This window comes from Euprymna scolopes, chromosome 6, assembly GCF_053919585.1.
Source record: "Euprymna scolopes isolate OS-2025 chromosome 6, ASM5391958v1, whole genome shotgun sequence".
NCBI classification, from domain to species: domain Eukaryota; kingdom Metazoa; phylum Mollusca; class Cephalopoda; order Sepiida; family Sepiolidae; genus Euprymna; species Euprymna scolopes.
Genome location: NC_136487.1, coordinates 16,991,270 through 17,016,091, shown reverse-complemented (window position 1 = coordinate 17,016,091; position 24,822 = coordinate 16,991,270). Strand labels below are relative to the sequence as shown.

The 24,822-nt window shown below is 37.8% G+C and overlaps 1 protein-coding gene across 5 annotated transcripts in view; it reads right to left on the bottom strand.

Moving 5' to 3' along the window:
* Positions 1 to 24,822, bottom strand: part of LOC145277540 (BTB/POZ domain-containing protein 17-like) — a 64,330-nt gene that overhangs the window by 13,785 nt on the left and 25,723 nt on the right. The window contains exon 1 of one of the 5 annotated variants that reach the window (XM_080129002.1): positions 12,990 to 13,170. The exons of 2 other annotated variants lie outside the window; for them this stretch is intronic. In XM_080129002.1, coding sequence (XP_079985128.1) covers positions 12,990 to 13,080 — 91 coding nt within the window. In that variant the 5' untranslated portion in view covers positions 13,081 to 13,170. Of the gene's footprint in view, positions 1 to 12,005; positions 12,158 to 12,989; positions 13,171 to 24,822 lie in introns of those variants that run through there. 2 more of the 5 variants (XM_080129003.1, XM_080129006.1) reach the window with 2 other exon arrangements.

Below are 24,822 nucleotides of genomic sequence, written 5' to 3'. Positions count from 1 at the left end.
GCTAATCCTAAGAGATATGGAGAGTAGATAATACAGTGGATGTGTTATCGGCAGCTCCAGTAACTCTCGCTTCTCCTATTTTGTCATTCAGTCCTCATTCAATGAGTGATGTTTTTGACAAAGGGTGAAGAAAAAGCTGCTTAAAGGTCGGTACTACTTGGTGACCAGTAGTCTGAGATGTCGGATATTTTTCTGTCTTTGTCTGTCCTTGTTGCCATGTCACTAGTAAGGGTGCTGGAGGTAAACGTTTTGTCTGGGCTGACGTTATCCGCCTGATAGTCAGGGACCCGAACCTTGGATTAACCACTAAGGAGGCTGTCCTATCAGCAGGCGCAAAGTACTGGGACTGCTGTATTGCCATTTGGTGAGTGGATCTGGACCATGCAGTAGTCTCTGGTGGGGCCTCTCGATGCCATACTAGTGGGTAATTGTTACGGCTTTACCTTTTCGTGTGCTACAAATAAAAAAAAAAAATTTCCTGTCTTTTTCTCTCTTACTTTCCCTCTCTGTACTGCTCTAACCAAGTATGCCGACCTATTCCACAAATCCCCAAACCTCAACATGAAATATCTCCAGAATAAAAACTCGATTAAACCTAGAACCCCATCTTCCAGCGTAGACCCCTACTACCAGGTCTCCTTCTCCAATATCAGGGGTCTACGTTCCAACCTTCCAGAGGTTGAAACCCAATTACAGGAGACGAAACCGGACATATTATTTCTATGTGAAACTGGAATAGGGCCGACCACTTCCCTAGATGAGTTCATAATTAATGGATACTCCAATTTAACAGCTAAATCTGACTCCCAAGATCGCCATGGGCATGGAATATGTGCCTACATTAAGGATGGCTTCCCATGTGGCAGGGATATCTCTAGAGAAGATCCTAATTTACCCTATATGTGCTTCAGGGTTGCACTTGCTAACACCACTGCATTTATATTTGCCCTCTATAGGCCCCACAACAGCGGAGTTACTATCTTTAAGAGCATATCTGAGAAAATAGACCACATACTGTCTTCACATCCCTCGGCTAACATCCACATCTGTGGTGACTTCAACGTCCATAACGTGGAATGGCTGACCCATTCAAATAAGACAGATGATGAGGGGAGGTTTTGTCATGATTTTGCCATTGCTTATGACCTCACTCAGATTGTTCGCGAACCCACCCGTGTGCCCGATACACCCAATCAATATGCAAGCCTCTTAGACCTTTTTCTTTCAACTTCTCCTGAGCTATGTTCATGTACCGTTCATTCTCCTTTAGGATCCTCCGACCACTCCGTCGTATCAGTTAAGATAAAAACAAAATGTAAGAAGCCATCAGACGTACCCCTCCACCGTACTGTATACCGATACTCTATGGCTGACTGGGATAGCTTCCGTACATTCATATCTGATTTACCTCTGCACTCCATGTTTAAAAAGGAAGTGTCATCTATAGTATCAGATCTGACCGAATGGTTAATTGTAGGCATAGACCAATTCATACCATCAAAAAAATTCCAACAAAAACCTAACAGCCAGCCATGGTTCTCCCCAGAATGTGCTGCTGCTATCGCGCACAGAAATCACTTTTTCCATAACTACCAACGTAATAGATGCACTGAGACTAAAGCTGCTTTCAGGACTGCCAGCAACCACTGTAAAAGAGTAATAAAAAATGCAAGAGAGCTATATGCCCAGTCTGTTAAATCCAAGGTAGCTGATCAGCGGCTTGGTTCCCACCAGTTTTGGCAAATAACAAATAGGATCCTGAACAGAAGTGTGCGTTTTATCCCAACCATTATCAATGGACCAGAGGTTATCTCGTCAGCGTCAGACAAGGCCAAACTATTTGCAAAGAACTTTGCAGCTAATTCTACCCTATGCGACGAAGGCCATCAACTCCCCATATTTCCTCCTATAACACAGAACAAGCTAGGTAATATACAAATATCCGTGCATGAGGTCGCCAAGCTAATAAAAAACCTAGATTCCAGTAAAGCAACTGGCCCTGATGGCATCCCAATTATAGTGTTAAAAAAGCTTCAACCAGAACTTGCTCCCATACTTACGAAACTATTTAAGCGCTGCCTTAAGGAGAAGTGCTTTCCGACTCCCTGGAAGACCTCATCAGTTTGCCCTGTATTTAAGAATTCAGGTGATAAGTCATCTCCCTCTCAATACAGACCAATAAGTCTTCTCTGTGTTATGAGTAAGTTACTGGAATCAATATTAAATAGAGAAATAGTCAACCACCTCAGCAGAAACAACCTTCTTAGTGACACACAATATGGTTTCCGCTCTGCAAGATCTACCGCAGATGTGCTGACGGTTATATCCCACAGGATTAGTGAATCTCTTGACAAAGGCTTCCTTTCTAGGGCAATTGCTCTTGACATATCAAAGGCCTTTGACAAAGTATGGCATAAGGGTCTACTTCACAAGATTTCCAGCTACGGTATAACTGGAAATGTTTTCTCAATCATTAAATCATTTCTCTCCGATAGGCTCATAAGAGTAGTGGTAGATGGACAAAAATCGGAGGCCTGCAATATAAATGCTGGAGTCCCTCAGGGGTCAATCCTCGGCCCAACTCTCTTCCTGATCTACATCAATGACCTCCCTAAACACATACTTAAATCATTCGTTGACATCTATGCTGATGACACAACCATCTACGGCAACACATCAAAGGCTGTAAATGACGAAGTTCTCTCGGATTCTCTCTCCTCTGATCTCGAGCGCGTGGTTCAGTGGGGGAAGATGTGGCTAGTTACCTTTAATGCATCTAAAACCAAACTCCTATCCTTACATCATCAACGCTCTGATCCCCAGCTGGCATCAATTGTGATGGATGGCTCTCGTCTGGGTGAGGCCCCGTGTTTTGACAAGCTTCTGGGTTTGACCTTTACTCCTGATCTGAAATGGAACACGTACATCAAGTCTGTTGCCAAGGTCGCAGGAAAGATGGTGGGATCCTTCTACCGCTCCAGAAGATATCTCACTACTGATTCAATTCTCTATCTATATAAAAGCCAAGTACGGCCAAGGATGGAATACTGTTGCCATATCTGGGCAGGAGCTTCCAAAAACAGCCTATCATGCCTTGACAGAGTACAAAATAGACTTCGTGGCTTAGTGGGGGATGCCCTTTTCTCTACCCTGCAACCCCTCTCCCACAGAAGAGACGTTGCGAGCCTATCCTTGTTTTATCGTTATTTTCATGGCAGGTGCTCGTCTGAACTCCAATCCCTGGTCCCCCCTCGCCAAACTTTCACGAAAATCACCCGTCTAGCTGAATCCACTGTGAAAAATTTCCCCCACTCTATATCTGTGCCTAAATCAAAACGCGGATTTCATGAGCAAAGCTTCTTTTTTAGAACTGCACGCCTGTGGAACTCTGTTCCGTCTGCCTGCTTCCCACCTGACTACAACTTGGATGTTTTCAAGTCTAATGTTAACAAATTCCTAATGAACCGCCCCCCTAATTAAACACTTCATAAAATCTCCTCACTAACGTGATGTACTTGCAATAACCCTTATCCCTGAGTGGCTTCCGGGCCTTGATAAGTGGTGATCACTGTGTAAAAAAAAAAAAAAAAAAATATAACTGTAAGCACATCTGCGGTAGATCTAGCAGAACGGAAACCATATTGCATGTCATTAAGAATGTTATTTTTGCTGAGGTGGTTGACTACTTCTCTATTTAACACAGATTCCAGTGACTTACTCATGACGCACAGGAAACTTATTGGTCTGTATTAAGAGGGAGATGACCGATCATCTGAATTCTTAAATACAGGGCATACTGATGAGATTTTCCAGGGTGTTAGGAAGCAATTTTCCTTAAGACAACGCTTAAACAGCTTTGTAAGTATGGGAGCTAGTTCTGGTTGAAGCTTTTTCAGCACTATAATTGGAATGCCATCAGAGCCAGTTGCTTTACTGGAATCAAGGATTTTGATTATCTTGGCACCATCATGCACAGATATTTGTATGTCGCATGGCATGTTTTCTAATACAGGAGGAAATACGGGGGGGGGGGGGCACCCTTGGTTGCATAGGGTAGAATTAACTACAAAGTTCTTAGCAAAGAGTTTGGCTTTGTTTGATGCTGACGAGATTACCTCAGGTCCATTGATGATAGTTGGGATAGAACACACACTTCTGTTCAGGACTATTTGCCAAAACTGGTGGGAAACAAGCCGCTACTCAGCCACTTTGGACTTGATGGACTGAGCATACAACTTTCTCGCATTCTTTATTACTCTTTTACAGTGGTTGCTGGTAGTCCTGAAAGCAGCTTTAGTCTCAGTACATCTGTTATATTGGAAGCAATGGAAAAAGGGATTTCTTTGTGCAATGGCAGCAGCACATCCTAGAGAGAACCATGGCTGGCTATGATGTTTTCGCTGGAATTTTTTTCAAGGGTATGAAACGGTCTATACCTACAATTAATCATTTTTTAAACATGGAATGCATTTTTTTTATTTTAACTGATAAAACAGCGTGGTTGGAAGATCCCAGCAGAGACAGAATGGAAGATCAACATAGCTCAGGGCAAGTTGTGAGGAAAAGATCTAGGAGAGTTGCATACTCACCATCAGTATCGGGCACACGGGTGAGTTCGTGAACAATCTGAGTGAGGTCATAAGGAATGGAGAAATCATGACAGAACCTCCCCTCATCATCTGTCTTGTTTCAATGGGTTAACCATTTAACACTGTGAACATTGAAGTCTCCACAAACGTGAATGTTAGCCGAAGGATGAGCAGATAGGATGTGGTCAATATTCTCAGATATGCTCTTAAAAATACCAACTCCACAGTTGTGGGGGTGATAGAGGGCAAATATAAACGCAGTTGTGTGAGCAAGTGTAACCTGGAAACACAGATAGGGTAATTTATGATCTTCTCTGGAGATGTCCCTACCACATGGAAAGCCATCTTTAATGTAGGCATATATTCCATGTCTGCATGGTCAATAATTCATTCACCAAATAGCAATACAGCAGCCCCAATACGTTGCACCTGCTGATAGGACAGCCTCCTTAGTGATTAATTCAAGGTTCGGGTCCCTGACTATCAGGTGGATAACGTTAGCCCATATAAAACGCTTACCTCCAGCACCCTTACTAGTGACATGGCTATAAGGATAGAAAATTTCTGACATCTCTGGTGACTGTTCACGCAAAATACTACCAACCTAGAATATAGCTTTTTCTTCTCCCTTTGTCAGAAAAATCACTCATTAAAAATGAGGAGTGAAGGACAAATTAGGAGAAGCAAGAGTAACAGGAGCTGCTGATAACACATCCACAATGTATTGTCTACACTCCATTTTTAACAAATTTTTGATCTACAGACTTGAAATTTGATATATAGGGTATTCAGACAGGTGGAAAACTTTTTAATCAGTTTACATCCAGAAGAAAATGGGCTGCTAAAAAGGTTAAAATTGAAAAATTGGTACATCGAGGGCTCCGGATTTTTATCTGCTTGTCAACTGTTCCACGAATGTGCATGTGTGAATCGTTCAGATGACAGGTTACTTACGTTAAGAATAAGTAGTGTTGAAAATACTTTTTAAAGATCGTGTTGTCCTAAATGTTATCATACTTAATTCACTGTCTTTAGGTTTTGATTTCAATCTCAGCTCGAGAATTTTTTTTTAATTACAAAAGGTGAACTGTTTAGAAAAAAAAAAAAACATAATACTTGTATGCATATGTCTCAGTTTCTTTCCATTCTCTCTCTTTTCTTTTTACAGGAATTTAACATTATGTTTAATAGCTACAATATTTCTGTTTATAATAACTAAGAATTCTGCATAGATTAAAATATAATGTTTATGCATATTTTATAACCAGGAAACGCCGGGCGGCTTGTTAGCATATATATATTTAATCTGGCTTAAGACAGTCTGTTCAGACTCTGGTGCATCCCTCCCTCTAGCCCCGATATTACCTTCTCCTTTTGGAGGAGTAGTGGTTTTATTACTCGTCTCCATGCACGAAGAAATACTGACATAACTAAATATGTACTTTTGTTTTCTAATCCAGAGTGCCGATGGATTATCTATCTTCCCCACATATCAGGTCTGTTATTGCAGACATAACTCTCCAGTCCCTTCTAGATTCGGTCTTTCTGATAAGATCTATAGTCGTGTTTCCAGTGTGACCCTGTTGAGACTGTCAGTGAACTTTGTTGTCTTCCTCTGCTCTTTTTCCCCACAATTGTTTTTTTAGCATCAAACTTTTTTCCAAGCTGTGTGGCCAGATTAAATGGCCAAAGAACTTTAATTGTCTGACATGGACGATATTGAGTAGTGATCTGTTGTACTCTGCCTTCGTTTGTCTTCTTTTTTGTCCATGTGATTCATAGAATTCTTAAAAACCATATCTTTGCTTCTTCCAAACAACATTCAGCAGCATTCGTTACTGTCCAATATTTTGTGTTCTGATGAACACATAGCACTTGTGCCCTCTCAACATAAATACCCTCACCTAACCCAACAAACAGCAAAATTCAATGACTTAGCGTTACTTGTTGACATATGTTGGATGGCTTCAAGAAATCTCTGACCAAGTATTTATTTATCCCTCTTTCTCCGAAGTTCATTCTTATCATTTCGTCTCATGTTTTGCTTTAAGTTTCCTTATAAACTGAACTTGCTACCTCAACTGTCCTACATCTACAAACCCAATAGCTCTCATCTGTTTTTTCAATGTGACCATACCACTGAAGTCTCCTGCTTTACATACATCTTCCTATACTATTCAGATTTTAATGTTCCTTTAAGGTCATTTAAGGCGTGCAGTTCTAAGAAAGAAGCTTTGTTCATGGAATCTACGTTTATGTTTAGGTACAGATATAGAGTGGGGGAAATTATTGATAGTGGTTTCAGCTAGACAAGTCTTTTTTGTGAAAGTTTGGCAAGTAGGGACCATAGATTGGAGCTGACAAACATTTGCCATGAAAATAATGGTAAAGTAGAGACAGGCTCGCAATGTGTCTTCTGTGGGAAAGAGGTTGAAGGGAAGAGAAAAGAGCATCCCCTACTAGGCTACAAAGTCTTTTGAATTCTGTCAAAGTAGGATAAGCTGCTTCTAGCAGCTGCTGCCCATATGTGGCAACAGTACTTCATCCTTGGACGTACTTGGCTCTTATACAAGTAGAGAATTGCATTGATCCACCATTTTTCCAGCGACTTTGGCAACAGATTTGATGTACATGTTCCATTTCAGATCAGGAGTAAAGGTCAAACCCAGAAGCTTGTCAAAACTGCATCCATTTCCCTGCTTTCCAACTGACTACAAATTACAATATGGTCATCTTCAATCCAACATAAACAAATTGTTGAGTTTTTTTTTTTTTTTTTTTTTTACAAAGTGGTCACCACTTATCAAGGCCTGGGAGCCACTCAGAGATAAGGGTTTTTGCGTGTACAGTATGTTAATGTTAAGATTTGATAAAGTGTCTACTTAAGGAGGCGGTTCATCAGGAATTTGTTTATGTTGGACTTGAAGACATTCAAGTTGTATTCAGGTGGGAAACAGGCAGACGGAATAGAGTTCCACAGGTGTGCACTTCTAAGAAAGAAGCTTTGTTCATTGAATTTACGTTTTGGTTTTGGCACAGATAAAGAGTGGGGAAAATTTTTGACAGTGGTTTCAGCTAGATGGGTGCTTTTCGTGAAAGATCAGTGGGGGGGGGGACTAGGGATTGGAGCTCAGATGAGCACCTGCCATGGAAGTAATGATAAAACAAAGACAGTCTCCTGTGGGGGAGAGGTTGCAGGGAAGAGAAAAGGGCATCCACCATTAAGCCACGAAGTCTATTTTGTACTCTGTCAAGGCAGGATAGGCTGCTTTTAGCAGCACCTGCCCAGATGTGGCAACAGTACTCCATCCTTGGACATACTTGGCTTTTATATAAGTAGAGAATTGCATCAGCAGTGAGATATCTTCTGGAGCAGTAGAAGGATCCTACCATTTTTCCAGCGACCTTGGCAATGTACGTGTTCCATTTCAGGTCAGGAGTAAAGGTCAAGCCCAGAAGCTTATCAAAGCATGGAGCTTCCCCTAGTTGAGAGCCATCCTTTTCAATTGATACCAGATGGGGATCAGAGCGTTGATGATGTAAAGATAGGAGCTTGGTTTTAGATGCATTAAAAGTAACCAGCCACCTCTTCCCCCACTGTACCATGCGCTCAAGATCAGAGGAGAGAAAATCAGAGAGGACTTTGTCATTTACGGCCTTAGATGTGTTGCCATAGATGGTTGTGTCATCAGCATAGATGTCAACGAATGATTTAAGTATGTGTTTTGGGAGATCATTAATGTAGATCAGGAAGTGAGTTGGGCCCAGAATGGACCCCTGAGGGACTCAAGCATTAATACTGAGGGCCTCTGATTTCTGCCCATCAACTACTACTCTTATGAGCCTATCAGAGAGAAATGATTTAATGATAGAGAAAACATTTCCAGTTATACCATAGCTGGAAATCTTGTGAAGCAGGCCCTTATGCCATACTTTATCGAAGGCTTTTGATATGTCAAGAGCAATTGCTCTAGAGAGGAAGCCTTTGTCAAGAGATTCACTAATCCTATGAGATATAACCGTTAGCACATCTGCTGTAGATCTAGCAGAACGGAAACCATATTGCATGTCACTAGAAGGTTATTTCTGCTGAGGTGGTTGACTACTTCTCTATTTAATATGGATTCCAGCAACTTACTCATGATACACAGGAGACTTATTGGTCTGTACTGAGAGGGGGACAACTTATCACCTAAATTCTTAAATACAGGGCATACTGATGAGGTTTTCCAAGGTGTTGGGAAGCACTTCTCTTTAAGGCAACGCTTAAGTCGTCCCCTTAAGTAATCCAATTTACCAAATTACCACTACTAACAATTATGATATTGTCCCATTGACTACTGTACACTCTTCTTCCAGTGGTCTCCGAGCCGTAAAAAAAAAAAAAAAAATGTTCAAAGACGGTGTCACCCGGGGAAAAAATTGACTGCGTTTTGTAATACTGTTTTATACAAGAAAATCTACTCGGCTTTGCTCGGTATAGAAAATAATAGTCATCAAAAAGTGCTTAATATGCTAAGAATAGGTGTGTTCAAACATTACGCCATTTCTTCTCCTTGTTTTATACGGTACTGGGCAACGCTAGGCAGACTAAATAACTTAGTATATATATATAAATTTCAAAAAGAATGTTTTTCCAACAATTTTTCAAGCTAAACTTTTTTTTTTGCATATGTGTTGGGGGGGGGGTCAATTTTAGTGTGGGTGTAATTTTTGCCAGAGGGTAGGAATGAGGCCTACATTTGGCACAGCAGCGATGAGGGAGGTGGGGGCTTAGCACCACCTTTTCCCTGTTGCTGGTCTTGTGCAGTTCTAGAAGGTTCAACCTCCAAGGTTTTGCTTTCTCTCTTTGAGAGAGGAGTTAGTTTACTGCTAATCGCCGAGACGCTCTTACCAGAGAATACCCAGGCATTTTTTTTTTTTTTTTTTTTGCAGGCTAAAGTGCTCCTCCTCAGGAGCGCTGCTTTAGGTGTATCAGAATTTTTGTAGGAATTTTTGACACCCCTAACACGAAACTGCGAATAAAATATAAAAAAACTCGTAATTTCTCTGTTAAAAGTGGGTTGTTTATTTTCTTTATGGATTATACTTCCAAAATAAACTATTAAAGTTGTTTTAAAAGTAATAGAAATTTTTTTTTTTTTTAAAACGATTACTGTTTTAAAAAAAAAAAAAAAAAAATTTCTATTACTTTTAAAACAACTTTAATAGTTTATTTTGGAAGTATAATCCATAAAGAAAATAAACAACCCACTTTTAACAGAGAAATTACGAGTTTTTTTATATTTTATTCGCATTTTCCGAACTCAATATTTTTCAATTTTTAAACTTTAAAAATCTATCAAAATTTTTCTATTGATTCTATTTTTATGATATTTTCAGGGTCAATGTGAAATTTTATGTTCTTTCCAATAAACCGAATATAATATTTTAGACAAACGTTTTTTTTAAATTCACGTCCCCCCCATTTTCAAGTGTCTATTAAAAAGTAAATAATTAATTTACTCACTGAAAAGTAAATAATTAATTTACTCACAAATTGAAGAGAAAAGGTCAATATTCAAATTTAAAACAAAAAAAAATGTAGTGTTTTTTAGAATTTTACCTGTAAAGTTTGAAGTTTAAAACCCTTTTTTTTAAACCACGTTATTTGTTTTTTTAATGGAACCTTGGTCCTTGCTCCTTTAATTGAAAAAAAATTAGGTCTTGAATTACATTTTTCGAGGAGTTATAAGCTTAGAAAGACAGGGGGACGAATAATTCACGCCTCCCATTTTGAAATGTCTATTAAAAAGTAAATAATTAATTTATGCACCAAAGTCTTATATATCACAAATTGAAGAGAAAAGGTCAATAAATAATATATTCAAATTTAAAATAAAAAAGTACTGTTTTTTAGAAATTTACCTGTAAAGTCCGAAGTTTAAAACCTTTAAAAAAACAAAAAAAAACAAAAAAAAAACACGTTTTTTTTTTTGTTTTTGTTTAATGAAACCTTGGTCCTTGCTCCTTTAATTGAAAAAAAAAAAAAATAGGGCTTGAATTACATTTTTCGAGGAGTTATAAGCTTGGAAAGATGAGGTGGAATTATTCACTATTTTCACGAAATTTCTGACACACCTAGCGGCGCTGCTTTTTCAATTCCACTTTCCAACCCTTGAATCACATTTCCCTCACCTGTGTGAGAAAGATAATTATCTTAGACTTGTTAGTTTTCATTTCTTTTTCTGAATAAGGCAAACGTCGCCAAAATTGATGAAAAAAAGAATTACACGCTCAAAGAATCAAAATGTTTAAAATTTCTAACTTACAAGAAAAAGTAATACAAAAATAGAATTCAATCAATTGCAGTAAATGAAAAATAATCACTTAAAAAAAGAAAAATGCGATTACCAACACATCTTCGCGTACTTTCACTTTCGAGAAACGTTATAAACAAAAATACTCATTATATCGCTTACGGCCATCCGTATATGAAATTCATGCTTGCAAAACGAACGTAATTAGGGTTTTGTTGTTTAAAGACGAAATTTCATTAAAACGAAATCTTGAACACGTAGTAGATTAGATTAAGAAAAATACGTCATAAATCGGTCATAGTTTTAAGTTAAAAATAAAAAGGAACGGCGATAAGACTAAAGATCTAAATGTCATTTTTTTAAATTCGGAACAAACATGAAAAGTTAAACACGTTTTCGGCATCCCCATTTCTCAATTCTCTTTTGCGAAATAGACATTCTATTCAACTAATCGAGCTATAATTTATAAAATTGTCAACTTTTAGATGCTCTAACAAAGAATTTAATTTAATATCAATTCTTTTTTTAGAAAACTTTTTAGCACACATGGAATAAAGACATTTCTTTTACCAAGTTTTAAATTTGGATCGATCGTCTTTCCTTGTAGACGTGACTTTAGGCTCTAAACTTTAGAGTTATTTAGGAGTTTTTTTTCTTATTTTCTTTTTCAAATATTAAAATTAGCTAAACAAAATATGAAGTTCTCTTTAAAAATTTCTATGGATCCATGTGACAACATTTTAAATTGCAATGAAAGTCGAAAAGTATAAATCGAATTTGTATAGAATTTTGAGAGATAATTTGGGATGCGGAATACTTACACAAACCGACATAACATCGTTAAATAATAATAATGATAATAATAATAATAATAATAATAATAATAATAATAATACGTAAAGATGAAAACGATTGATTACATAAAACTAAACAGTTTTAAAGATTTAGATGGACTGATTTGTGTTAACGTTTTTATGCAGTAAAAACCAATAAAAGTCAGGTACGGGTAAACACGGTAAGAATTTTAAGCAGTTAAAGTATTAAATGTTATCAAATTTCTAGAAGGTTGTCTTCCGAAGCATTACCCTCTCCTTCGAGAGGGGAAGGTGGCAATTACTTATCGCTTGAAGAAGAAGCACTCCATCGGGAAACGTTAGCCGGCCCAATCACAGCAAACATCCAGAGTGCATCCTTTTTTGTGTGGTGAGGGGAAAGGGATGGATTCCTTCTGACCCTCTGTCTAACTTTACTGAATTGAGAGACAGGTAAATAAACAGTTTAAGCATTAAATGCCCAGTGTGTGTGTGTAGACACCGTATCGTGAACAGAAGCATGACAGGTAGGAGGAGTAAAAAAATAAAAACGAGAGAGAGAAAAGCCTTCGGTACTTATGTACTTTTGTTACCGTGCTGAAATAATAACGTTATTATTTAGAAAGCCATTCTTAACCTGGGGAGGGAGGGTGTTTTGTAATTACTGTGTACTTTCACCGAAGAATTATATAATAAAAATATCATAAAACTTGAAAATAATATTTTTTAAAAATAGCACGGTAACAAAAGTGCATAAGCATTTATCCTTTTATAATTGAAACGTCAAATGACTGTTCCAAATTGCTTAATAGAAATATGTAGAGAAAGTGTTATTTAAAAAAAAAAAATAGTATTTTCAAGTTGAATTCAAGTTTTAGGACATTTTTTATTCATTAAATTATTAGGTGAAAGTACAAAATAGTTAGAAAACACTATCGCCACCCATGTTAAAAATCGTTTTCTAAGAAATATCGTTATTATTTCAGCACGGTAACTTCTCTGCATAAGTAGCAAAAATAAACAAATGTCACTTATGCAGAATACGGATCGTGCTGAAATAATATTATTTAGAAACCAATTCTTACAATAGGGATGTGGGAGCCCATTTTAACTATTCTGTACTTAACTGTAAAATCCTAAAAACACAGCACTGTCTGTATTCTGCATTCTTTAAAAATAAAGAGTCACCCCTACTTATTAAAAAAGCAAAACAAACAAAAACACAACAGTACAACACCTATTTTAAAATCGATACCAATAAAATCGTTTTAAGGTGTCTTAGTACCTACCGGATGAGGTAGTAGTTGTAGTTAGTGCACTAAGCAACGATGAAGTACCTAGAGAAGTTGGCCGGCTACCTTGTATGTGGAGGTACTGCATGTTTCGCACGACGAACAGAGGACGCCAGCAAGAAATTACCCGTGTCTTTTTTTTTTTTTTGCTCTCTCTCTCTCTCTCTCTCTCTCTCTCTCTCTCACACACACGTTTTACTCACTCCCTATGTCATTATAGTCTATTCTTCTTTTGTCCTCCTCCTCCTACTCCGGTTTCTCCATGATTTGCTGTACTCTTCCCACTCCCACCAGATTTACAATTGCCTTCTTTCTTATTTGCTTCCCTTTTCCCAGTGCTTCCGACTTTTCTTCTTTCGGTTTCTAGCTTTGTACATTTGAGCATGTTCTAATATAGACAACAAACCGAAAAAGTGGTAAATAAATACCCTCCCCCCTCCATGTTAAGAATGGCTTTCTACATTATAAAGTTATTAGTATTTTTGTACGAGAATACCCAGCGTAATATAAACACCCCCAACCTCCTCATATTAAGAACGACTTTCGGAATAAACACCCCCAGCCTCGAAAGTCGTTCTTAACATGGGGAGGTTGAGGTATTTATTTCCGAAAGCCGTTCTTAACATGGGGATGTCGGGAGTGTTTATACTACGCTGAGTACTGTCGTAAAAAAATAGCGTTATTATTTCAGCATGGTAACATAAGTGCATTACTCAAATAAATGTTACCTGAGGTAAGAAAATTACTCTTCTACCTGGATAAGTTTTTGTGTGTTTTAACTTATTTTAAAGCGTTTTTTTTTAGTTTGAAATGCAAGTAGTTGCTAGGTTAGAACGTCATTCTAACTTAGCAAGGAAAACAAGATGTGTGAGAATTATCGACCTGTCATTAATGACTTTTCCTTCAAATGAACATTACTTATGAACTATGAAATTATGAAAATAATACTGGACTAGCCTTTCTCAAATCCAGCTCTTTGGATAAATGGTTAACTGAGTTAGACGGTCTGTTTGACCAGTTGATTCTAAAATCCCTCACTGAAAAAAGATTAAAACTATGCCGAGAATCAGCGCAGTTTACTTCTGACGTGAGAATAAAACTACTTGAGGCCTAGCTGAGAAGAATCTGGTTTAAAAGAACCTACTGCTATTCAACCGATGAGAATGGAATTGGACTCTCCTAATTTTAGTGGGTCTCCTTCATTGGATGAATGCGAATTCCGAAGCTTCATCAGGAGGTTTCAGTTCTGTTTTACCAACATGGGGAAAGCGGACAAGCTACTTTTATTAAAATTAATGGGCAAGGCGTTCGACCTTGTTTCCAACTTAGACATAACTCCCGATAATTACGACCAGACATTGTCCGGTTTAAAGGAGAAATTCCTAATTCCTTCTTTAATTAAAAATCAAATTTTGGAGGAAATTATTCCTCAGCCAGAACGTATTACACTATTAGAAGACCTCCGGATCTTCCTCAAACGTCTCAAACTGAACTTATGCAAAATAGATAAGTTATTTGGTACAGACTTCCTTTTGGATAATTCAACGTCTGGAGCTATGGTAGCCCATATCTTGTTTGTGAAACTCCCAAACAGTGTACGAAGAGAAATAATGAACAGGACAGATGAGCGTTTCCCTTCTCTTTCTTCTATAATGTCACATAGTTTCAACATTTTGGAATTTTTATGGCAGCACCATTAGACGTGACAAGGTGGGAAAATAGCCCATCTAAAATGTTGGCTTCTTCTTCAGAACCAAGGTCCAATATGGCGGCCGGTTCCTACTCCAACCCCATTAACATAAAGAAAGGTATGAATACTTTCAGAACACTCGCTAATAATGGTGAAACTAATAAAATTTGTAAATTATGTAAGGTTACAGACCGTTCTGTTGAGGACTGTCTCAAATATCATAATTTTAACACTAAATTTCAGAGGGCCAAGGAACTTAAGCTGTGTCCCAAGTGTTTTGGTGGCCACTCTGAAATTAATTGCAAGGGCATTAAGGGATTTCCATACCCTTTTGTTGTTTGTGTAGTAAAGAACCACTATTCTATTATGTACCCTAAAAGTCCCAAATCCTTTGAATGGACATACCTTTGAACGGGACAGGAAAACTGTATTTTTCCTGTAATTAAAATCTCAATGAGGGTAAAGGGCCACTCTGTCTACTTCTACTGCCTGCAAGATATGGGAAGTCAGAGGTCATTCTTTTCACAGGCAGTTTTAAACCAATTAAGTCCTGGAAAAAAATTAAATCCAAGGACGGTTACACTCTTATTAGGTCTAAGTCTTTGAAACTTCAGGAACTTGAAGTCTCCCTTAAATTGGATTTTCAAAGACCCTTTCTATTTTTTGCTGTTTGCTAATGATCTGAAGTTGAATTTTCATGTGGACAGGTTCGACGAAATCACCTCAAAATTGACTATGGAGGGTTTTCGTCTTTGTCAATGATGGACTTAGTCATTTCTTTTTTTTGCATGATGCAGAACTTAAATTTACATATATTAAGGCCTAAAACTGCACCGTTTATTCACTTTCACCAGGATTTGACATCCTCTGGGGACTTTTTGGGCTAAATGGAGGGGGGTAACTAATGCTGAACTTAGGTTGATTTTTATACCTCGTTCACTCAGCACTCACACGGGGAACATGCATGCTTCACTTATTTTTTTCTTAAGGTGGACGAAAAAAATTGTATACCTTTATATACAATTACTTTTGGCTTAAATGCCAGTCTTTTTATTTAGGTTTTGCACTCAAATTTCATGCTGTCTTAATTGTCATTTCCCGAACTGCTGATGTTCATTTATTTATTTGTTTCTGGCTAAAATGGTCGCATTCCCAATTAAAAAAAACAAAAAAAATGGAGGGATATTAATTAATGATTGCCTCAGTCTGAGAGGATTTCTCATGCACTCATGTACAACGGTTGTATTTTCTTCAATTGACAATTAAAAATCCAATTACTAATTGACTGTCTTGTTCATTTAAAAATGAAAATAATGATTTCTTGCTAATTTATGGGAAAAATAATTTGTTTTTCTCTCGTTAACAGTATTTCTTGTTCCTTCATTCCCTTTTCTTCCTATGGGAAGTTGCTAAGAAGCATTATGGCGGCGCCATTAGACTCGAAGAAGGCAGGAACATTGCCTGCCAAAACCTCATCTACTTCAAAACCTCAAATCTATTGAAAATGAAAAAGGCTCGCACCTCTTTAAAAATTTCACTGATAATAGTGAGAATAATATTGTTCAGATATAAAGTCTTAAAATCAGTATTTGCTGTCAGTTGATTTAAGATAAAGTCACCTTTTCCTTATTGTTGATAACTGGTCTAGACAAACTAGATTTATTGTATATAAATTCATTTAACAGCAGACAGGCACACATATTTAAATTCAATAATGATAATTAACTGTATTAAAGTTAAGTCCCTCAGGACAACCTTTGTTACCTGTCACTTATTGACAGTTTTAAATTACCTCATATTCTAATTAGAAAAAACCTTATTGGTTGATTGGCCACCCACTGTCTTTGTTTAGACAAATCAGATTGGTCAAGATTTCAACTGCTGAGCTTGATGGAGTTTTGAATACTTTTTCTTCAGTTCCAGTAAAACAGCTGAACCAGAAGGATGGAACTCAACTCTTTCTGAATGTGAGGCATTTGGACGCCTCTAACTTTTTGTTTCCTTGAGACTTTATTTTAAAGCCTAAATGATTAGGCTAAGTTATTATTATATATGTCTTCCAGAGACTTTTTTCAAGGTCAGAATTATCAACCTGAGATTAATGACTTTTCCTTTAAATGAACTTTTGTAAAGTCGACTCAAGTCAAGTTTGAATCTTTTTATCAGAAGGCATCATACCAACTCCTTCAACGGCTGTAATTAATCCGATTTTCGAACAGTGCTGTATCTGAATAACAGTTCCTGGTATTCAGATAAAAGAAACTTTTACCTTTAACGGTTGTTACCAGCTCTATTCAGAGGCAAATTAGGCATTTCCTTTTTTGTAACGAATAACGAATAAAATTTATGTCGAATTTTAGAAGTATGCTTTGTTATAATTGCTATGTTAATTTTTTGCCATTGTCTTGGAGTAAAAACAGGTGAGATAAAATATCTCACACATGAGCCGGTTCTCTTTGGAGACTCGATAATCTCTCAAAACTCGAAAACGAAACAAAATACTGATAGCAATCCATGCAATAAATGTGATCGTGAGAGCTATTGGGTGGATTTCTATCAGTATTTGTTTCATTTTCGAGTTTTAAGTGATTATCGAGGTGGAATCCTCAATTTCTGCCATTCCGCCATTATTAGCAACTCAGCTCTAGTTGTGTTTCGAACAGAATAAACGCTTTCAAATAAGTTAAAACATAAAAAACTCATCCAGGTATGTAGAAGAGTAACTTATCTTGACTTTGATAACATTTATTTTTTATATATTTGAACTTTTGGATACTTTTTTGGTTTGTTGTCTATAGTAAAACATGCCCGCTCGAGTAATGCCTGGGTGGATAGCCTCCTGAAACCAAACAATATAAACTCGGAGGCCTAAAAACTATCACGTAAAATACCTATTTCTCACCTATACACAACTTTGATAAATACAGAGTACATTTTTTTTATTAAGTATGCTTCACACTATAATAAAGACCAATGTGTATTTATTTAAATGATTTTCCAGAGTAACCAACAAAGCAAAAAATGGAGTGAAAAAAAAAAGGAAATATACAACAAATAAATGTTACCAAAGGCAAGCTGAGTTATTCTATTGCCAACTTGAATAGGTTTTTGTGTTTAAACTTATTTTAAAGTGTTTTTACTTAAAAATGAAATGGAGAATGAGGCCAGGCAGGATAACCAATCTGCAATTGAGATCCATTGATATTAGAGATCGTGGGTGCATATGCAGGGATATCTATGTCGAAAGTGGAGTATCACTGGGACCGTCAAAGATACATTTAACAAGATCTCCGACTTACAGAAGGATTCTACCGAGTCACGTCCACATTCATATCCATATAAATTTAAAAAGCGTGAACAAATTTGGAAAAATAATAACATCCAACAAAGAACTCGAGATCGCTGCACTGGAATAAAATAACATTTATTAACCTGTTTAAGAAAAAGTAATTCAAATTATTTCGACATCAAGGTTTTTGCAACAAGTGTTCATTAGACATTCTTTGCTAATGTGCGTCTCAAAGAAAAGGCAAAAAGGCTCATGATTAAGAATTTTCATTTTGAAAGTTTGAAAGGGAACATGTGGTTATTTTCTGGAAGGAAAATAAAGTCATTGTGTGTGTGTGTGTGTGTGTGTGTGTGTGTGTGTGTGTGTGTGTGTGTGTGTGTGTGTGTGTGTGTGTGTGGTTATGTATGTGTGTGTATGTGTGTGTGCGTGTGTGTGTGCATGTGTGTGTGTGCGTGTGTATGTGTGTGTGTGTGCATGTGTGTATGTGTGTGTGTTCAATACATATGCAAACAGCAGTTGGAAATAATTTGTTGAAAAGAATTAATTCTCGTTCGATATCGTACTTTCCATGCTGAGAATTTAGGTGTATGACGCACAGGAAGTCATGTTGGTGATTTAACGTCCCACAAGCCGGAGTCAAGCAGCGATGTTGTTATTCCTAGAACTGCATCCTAAACTGAGTGGACTGGACTGATTTGATTTACGTGTGCAAAAGCTTATATAGGCATGTTATAGAATGTTCCGGACTATTTGTTGTATCGCTATGTGTGAAGCATAACATAGTTCCTTTATCGCATGTGTGCAGATGGGTAAATTACGACGTTGTGTCTTTACGCGTTCTGAAATCCGTGGATGTTGACATGGTGATTGCTATGAGAATGTCTCTGCCGAAGATTTATTCTGGCTGTATATAACGGATGCTACAAGCCTCTCGAGCTAAAACGAAAAACAAAATGCTAGTCTTATTAGTCAGCATCGATAATCGTTAAAAAAATCGAAAATTTAACAAAATGCTGATAGAAACACATCCAATAAATATCACCAATCGGGTGAAAATGTAATGTTCTATCAGTTTTTGTTTAACTTTCGATTTTTGAGCGATTATCAAGGCTTGATTATGGCTCTAATAAGACTACTATTTTATTGTATGTTCCAACTCAACAGGGTTTATACTATCTTTATTTTTAATAAAAAGAAACACTTTAAAATAAGTTTTAAAATACAAAAAATTTATTCAGGTAGGTAGAAGAGTAGGTCCATGTAGGTGATGAGGATGATAACATTGAGATGATTACCTTTGGTAACATTTATTTGTCGTCTATTTTTTTCACATTGCTGTAAATTGATGAAATGCAGGGTGGAACGATAAAATTGTCGCTCTAGAAAAGACGACATGATTCCATTTCTGTTTAATGAAAACCGATTTTCTTTTTTGTTGCAGACCATCTACTAGTTGGCCTGTTGTGTACAAATCCCAAGAGTGGTAGGAGCCTTCTGTTATGCCTGAAAGTGACACAATGTTCAACGAATGAGATTGGAGATGTGCCGCTGTACAACATATGCTCTCTACTGATCCAAGTTATGACAACATTGCCAGCATCCTCAAAATGCAAATCCGGATAACAGTTATGATCTTTGGTGTGCTTTCAAGTGAGAGCCACATCATGCCACCTCACTGTTGAGACACTTGTAGTCTGTCTAAACTGTACGAACGAACTGACTAAACCAAGATGGCCGACTCCTATTTATATCACCACAAGCAAGGGAGGTAACCATGTAACTGAAGCAAGGGAGGTAACCAATGTCTACATTAACATTGCTGCTGTCCTCAAGTGAATAATTTATTTCTGATTTAACAAGTCCCTTAGAAGCTCAGACGAAGCTCCTGCCTTGGTCAAACAATCAGAGACCTGATCACAACCCTTGATCCATTCTATCTGTATCTCCCCTCTACTCTTCATTTCCTTCAGCCTTGCTACATCTATTCTCAATCGTCGATCGCTTACCAGATTGTTGGAATTCAATGTCTCCACAAGTGATGCATTATCTGTCTTGCAGAGAACGTCTGGCAATTTAGATAACTGAAATACCTCTTGTATCATAACCGCAGTCAAAACACCAGCATCAGCTCCCTCATTCAGAGCAAGAGTCTCTGAGGCCAATGAGCTTTTTGTCACTCTGTCCAATTTCTTTGACGCCCAACACATGGGGGCCATTTTGTCAGTACTTCCTCCAATAAAGACAACAAAACCACCCTGTGAAGATCCATCTTCCAGACTGGCATAAGAGGCATCAGTATAACACAAAATGTGTAAATCTGAGGGCTTTCCCAATTTTGGAAATGTTATAGAACCCTTCTTGGATTTCAATTTTGATAAGGCTTTATTCGCCTCAAATAAGGCTTTTACTTTGGGATGCTTTCCAGTGTTGCTCATTTTACACACATCAAAAGCTATATCAGGGCGTGTTTGAGTTGAAACCCACATCATCTGACCTGCAAGTCTCTTCAACTCATGGTTTTCTTCTTCATTCAGTTCATCATTTTTCCTCAGTATCCTCCCTTTGCTTATTTCTATTGGAGATATGGAAGATACATATAGATCTTGTTCTACAGTGATCCCATTTTCCTGTTGATTAACATTCAGTCCAACATATTTGAATGTTCCACTTTCATGAGATCCCACCTTAAATTTTTCTTTCAATGTTGCAATCACATCCCTTTCAAACTCTGTGTTTCCACAGAAAACAAAATCATCCACGTGCATAGCAAGAATTCCAGTCAAATTTCCTTTAATATCATGCCACAAAAACAATGCATTATCATAAGCACTTGCTACTCCTTTTAATTCAATCAAAGCCTGAGTAACTCTCTTGTACCATGCCCGTGGAGCATCATTCAATCCATAGATGCATCTTTTTAATTTCCACACTTGAGATTTAGGACAAACATCAGATGGTGGCCTCAGGTACACATCTCTCTCTAAAATACCACCTTGCAAAAAGGCTGAGGTAAAATCTATGGTCTGCAGCATCCAATTCTTTATTGATGCGGTTAGCATGACCATTCGCATAGCTTCACGGCTACATGTTGGGGAGTCCGTTTTCAGATTACTATTTTCTTCATAGCCTCGTGCTACAAGGCGAGCTTTCATTGTTTTCTGATTATCCTTGAATTTTTCAGTAATCACCCATCTTGTGGATATTGTTTTTTGACCTGTGTATGGCACACATTCAAATACTTCATAGGTGTTCATGTTTTTTATTTCTTTATGCTTGGCATCCATTACAGCTTTCGACTGCTCTTGTTCAGCGGTGAGCAGGACTACATTTTCCTGTTCAGTATATTGGGGCACTTCTCTCCAATGATCAATATGATTCCAGTTGATACAAACTTGATCCTCGTTTTCATCCTCAGGTTCTATATTGATCCAATGACTATATTTGCCAGTTGATTTAGGCTGTACTGACATAACCTTTCCTTTCTTCCACTCCTCACTTCCATTTATTTTATAAGTTATGGTCTTATTTCGGCCAGGTTTTTCAGTCTTATCTCTTAAAGTGGTAGAACTATCAACAACGTCTTCTCTGTCTATATCTTCACTTTCTACCACTTGATTCTGCAACTCCTCCTCCTCAACTGAAAGGTATTCATTCTTCCCTTCTGTAGTGTTTCCCAGCATTTCAGCTTTTTTTGTTCTTTTTTCGTTGTTTTTATTCACTATCATCAATTGGCACGGATGCATCCTATAAAATGCTCCGCCATGTCTGATTAAGACAAACTGGCCTTCTCTGCCTAACACTTTTGCTGGACCACGCCATCCTTTAAAACCCTGCCTCCGATAATAGATTTGGTCTCCGGTAGCATAATCTTCATCAGCATAAGTTCTGACATTAGACCTGAGAGCTCTCCTAATTCTCTCACTGGACTCAGCTTCCAAAAAGTTTCTCCTTGCACTATGGAGAGCATTTAAATTTTTTCTCACCATGTCACTTGTAGTAGAGGACTCCATAGCAGGTAACTGGTCTGTCAGAATTGAGGGTGTATTTACATTGAAACCGAATACAAGTTCATTTGGACTGTGTCCAGAGTAATTGAGGAGGGCATTTTTTGCACAAATAGCCCATGCCAAGGCAATTTCAGGTTCACACTTCTCATCGTCAATTGTTTTTTTCATTGCCTCAGCAACTATCAAATTATGACGTTCTACAGTACCGTTGCTGAATGGACTTTCTGCGGCAGTAGTACAGGTCTCTATGTTGAGTTTTTCATTCATCTGTCTATAGTGTTCGTTGTTGAATTCACCCCCATTATCACTCAGAAAACGAACAGGAGATCCGAAATAGGTAATCCACATCATAAAGATGTTTTTGATGATCTCCTCCTTCTTCTTTGTTTTGATCAATGTTGCCGCTGAATACCTGGTAGCGGCATCAATGAGATGTAGTATCCACACCTCATTGTGGATGAACTCTTTCAAATCCATGCAAACTGTGTGATTAAATCTATTGCCAAGAGGCAATCCCACAACCGGTCGCAGTAGAGCTTTTTTAAATCTAAGGCAAATTTGACAGTTTTCACAAACCTCCTCAATCGCCTTTATAAATTCCTTGTCATTGAATTTGCCACTTTTTTTAACCAAGGAAACAAGTTTTTCCTTCGAGGCATGAGCAAACTGTCGATGAAGTTTTTCTGCTTTTTTTTTTTTTTCTGTGAAAGAACACTGACCAAAATTCTGAACATGTAATACAATGTTCTTAGTACCACTATGATCCAACAACTTATTTGTTAAGGGGAGACAATAGTGCCCTGAAGTTGTGGTCTTTAGTTCAATACATTTATCAAAAATCCAGCACATATCTTTCCGGAAATCTAGCACTATTCCTGCTGTCTTCATTGATTTGTGACTTAATAGAAGAGGCAAGTCGTTTTTCACAATATCTGCTTCGATATAAACTCTTATACCTCCGAGTGTAACCGGAAATTTAGCAACTTTAATTGCTGTGACAGCCACTCCATCACCAAAACAAAAACTCCGGTCTGAGTTCGTATACTTCACTAGTTGCAGGTCACTTTCATTTAAAGTATCTAAATAAACATCAAGCCACACTTCGCCAGCCAGTGTGCGAGTACAAGCAGAATCCAAGACTGCCATTCCAAATGTTTCCTTTACAAGATTTGAGATTTTTTCATTTGTACTGTTCAAATAAATATTTTCTTGAATGAACAACGTAATGTGTATTTGTTCTGTCGCTTCCGTAAACCTGGGCGTATTTCTAGGACACTCTCTAATTAGATGGTTCGGAGACTGACATTTGTAGCACAACAACACGTTTCCACTTCGGTCACATGGATTAGATTGTCCTCGACGAAAACGCCTTTTGTTGTTACCCGGTTTAGAATAATTATAGTTGACGATTTCGGGCTCTGATTTCACTGCCGGTACATTTTCATCACGATAAATGTCACCAAATACTTTCTTTATCGATTCCTTCATGTTTTGATACGTCAAAACAGAACACGTTGTCCGCGCTAATTTTTCGTTCTCTTCCGATATGTTAACCGCGTTCAAAACAAGAAAAGCTTGCACTCCTTCCGGTAGAATAATGTAGAATTTTTTTAATCTTTGGTACAAAAACTCATAACGAACAAGAAAGTCATTTATACTGGTACCTGACGGTCTTTTATAAGTGTAAAATTCCTTAAAAGTCATGTAAGCGCGCGTGTGTTCATCCTTTAAATATATGTCATCCAGTTTCTTTATTAAAATCTTCAAGCCATCTCGTCCGCCGATGTCACTTGTTGGCAATTCACGGACACATTCTCTAATATTCGGTGGTAGCGTCAAAAACACTGCTGGCCCTTTTTTTTCCTCAGAAAGATCCGTGAACAACGACCACATTTCAACGTCTTGTTTCCAGTTCTCGTAAACATCCTCCCCCTCCAACAATGGAGGTTGTTTGTTCGAAGTTGCCATATCCGATATCCGATCTGTCTAGTGCTACAGACAAGCTGTACAAAAAAAAATTTTTTTTTTTTTTTTTTTTTTTTTTTCGTTTTGTCGCACACAGAGGGATATCTCTGCTACCATTTGTTGAGACACTTGTAGTCTGTCTAAACTGTACGAACGAACTGACTAAACCAAGATGGCCGACTCCTATTTATATCACCACAAGCAAGGGAGGTAACCATGTAACTGAAGCAAGGGAGGTAACCAATGTCTACATTAACACTCACATCTTCAAAGTCGGCTTGAAAGTCAACACCAAAGTGTACCTGGATGAGCTGAAGAGTGTGGTGATCCCCTGGTGCAATCAGGTGGCTGCTGGCAGACCCTGGGTATAGCAGCAGGACTCTGTGCCAGCCCAAAAGTCAAAAGAGATCCAGGCTTGGCTTCAAAAGGATTCCTACAACTTAACACCCTTCTCTCACTGGCCCTCCCCCTGACCTGAACTCGCTGGACTTCTTCGTTTGGTCATACGTCAATATCATCACTTTCATGACCTCCCACAACATCAAAGCCGCCTGATCGCTGCCATTCGCTGAATGTTCACCAAGCTCCCACTGGCCCTTGTGGAAAAGACATGCTCCGAGTTCCAGACCCGTATCAAGGTGGTGATTGAGGTTGAAGGCGGCTACATTGAATAGATGTCAGCTCTACTACATAATCAAATTACCTGCATTGATTTTTTCAATAAATGTTTTAAAGCTGTAGTGCTGTTTTCTTAAGGGGGGGGGACAATTTTAGCGTTTCACCCTGTAAATAAACTAAAACCCAGTAGAAAACAATAGCTTTATTTGTTGTTGTTTTTTTTTTTTAATTCCTTCTATTATTCCAGCTACCGGGAGGAGA